The sequence below is a fragment of the Colobus angolensis genome, unplaced genomic scaffold (genome assembly GCF_000951035.1).
Source record: "Colobus angolensis palliatus isolate OR3802 unplaced genomic scaffold, Cang.pa_1.0 Scaffold270, whole genome shotgun sequence".
Lineage (NCBI taxonomy): Eukaryota > Metazoa > Chordata > Mammalia > Primates > Cercopithecidae > Colobus > Colobus angolensis.
The window spans coordinates 191,163-191,532 of NW_012115933.1; the positions used below are offsets into that span (position 1 = coordinate 191,163).

Sequence of the window (370 nt, forward strand, 5' to 3'; positions counted from 1 at the left end):
CGAAGCGCAAGCAGGAAGCGTTCGCGGTGATCCCGGCCACTGCGCTGGCTAATGCGGTACCGGCTAGCGTGGCTTCTGCACCCCGCGCTGCCCAGCACCTTCCGCTCAGTCCTCGGCGCCCGCCTGCCGCCCCCGGAGCGCCTGTGTGGGTAAGCGGAATGGAGCGCCCGGGCCCTCGGGCCCCATGGGTCACGGTGGTTTGGCGCTCGGGTTGCAAAGTGGTGATTCAGCACTTAAAGCCGCCGCCGCTGCTGCCCCTCACGCTGCCCGTCCCGCCGGCCTGGGGCCCGGACTGCCGCGCTGAGGCTGCCCCAGGGCCCGGAAGAGCGGCTCGCCAGGCGGGAGCCAGAGGCCTGGTCCAGAGTCGGGG

The 370-nt window shown here is 72.4% G+C and overlaps 1 protein-coding gene across 2 annotated transcripts in view; it reads left to right on the forward strand.

Annotated features, from left to right (window-relative positions):
• The window catches only part of IDE (insulin-degrading enzyme), a 131,009-nt gene continuing 130,639 nt past the window's right edge, over positions 1-370 (forward strand). For both annotated transcript variants that reach the window (XM_011947837.1, XM_011947838.1), the window contains exon 1: positions 1-149. In XM_011947837.1, the coding sequence (XP_011803227.1) occupies positions 52-149 (98 nt within the window). In that variant the 5' untranslated portion in view covers positions 1-51. The remainder of the gene's footprint in view (positions 150-370) is intronic.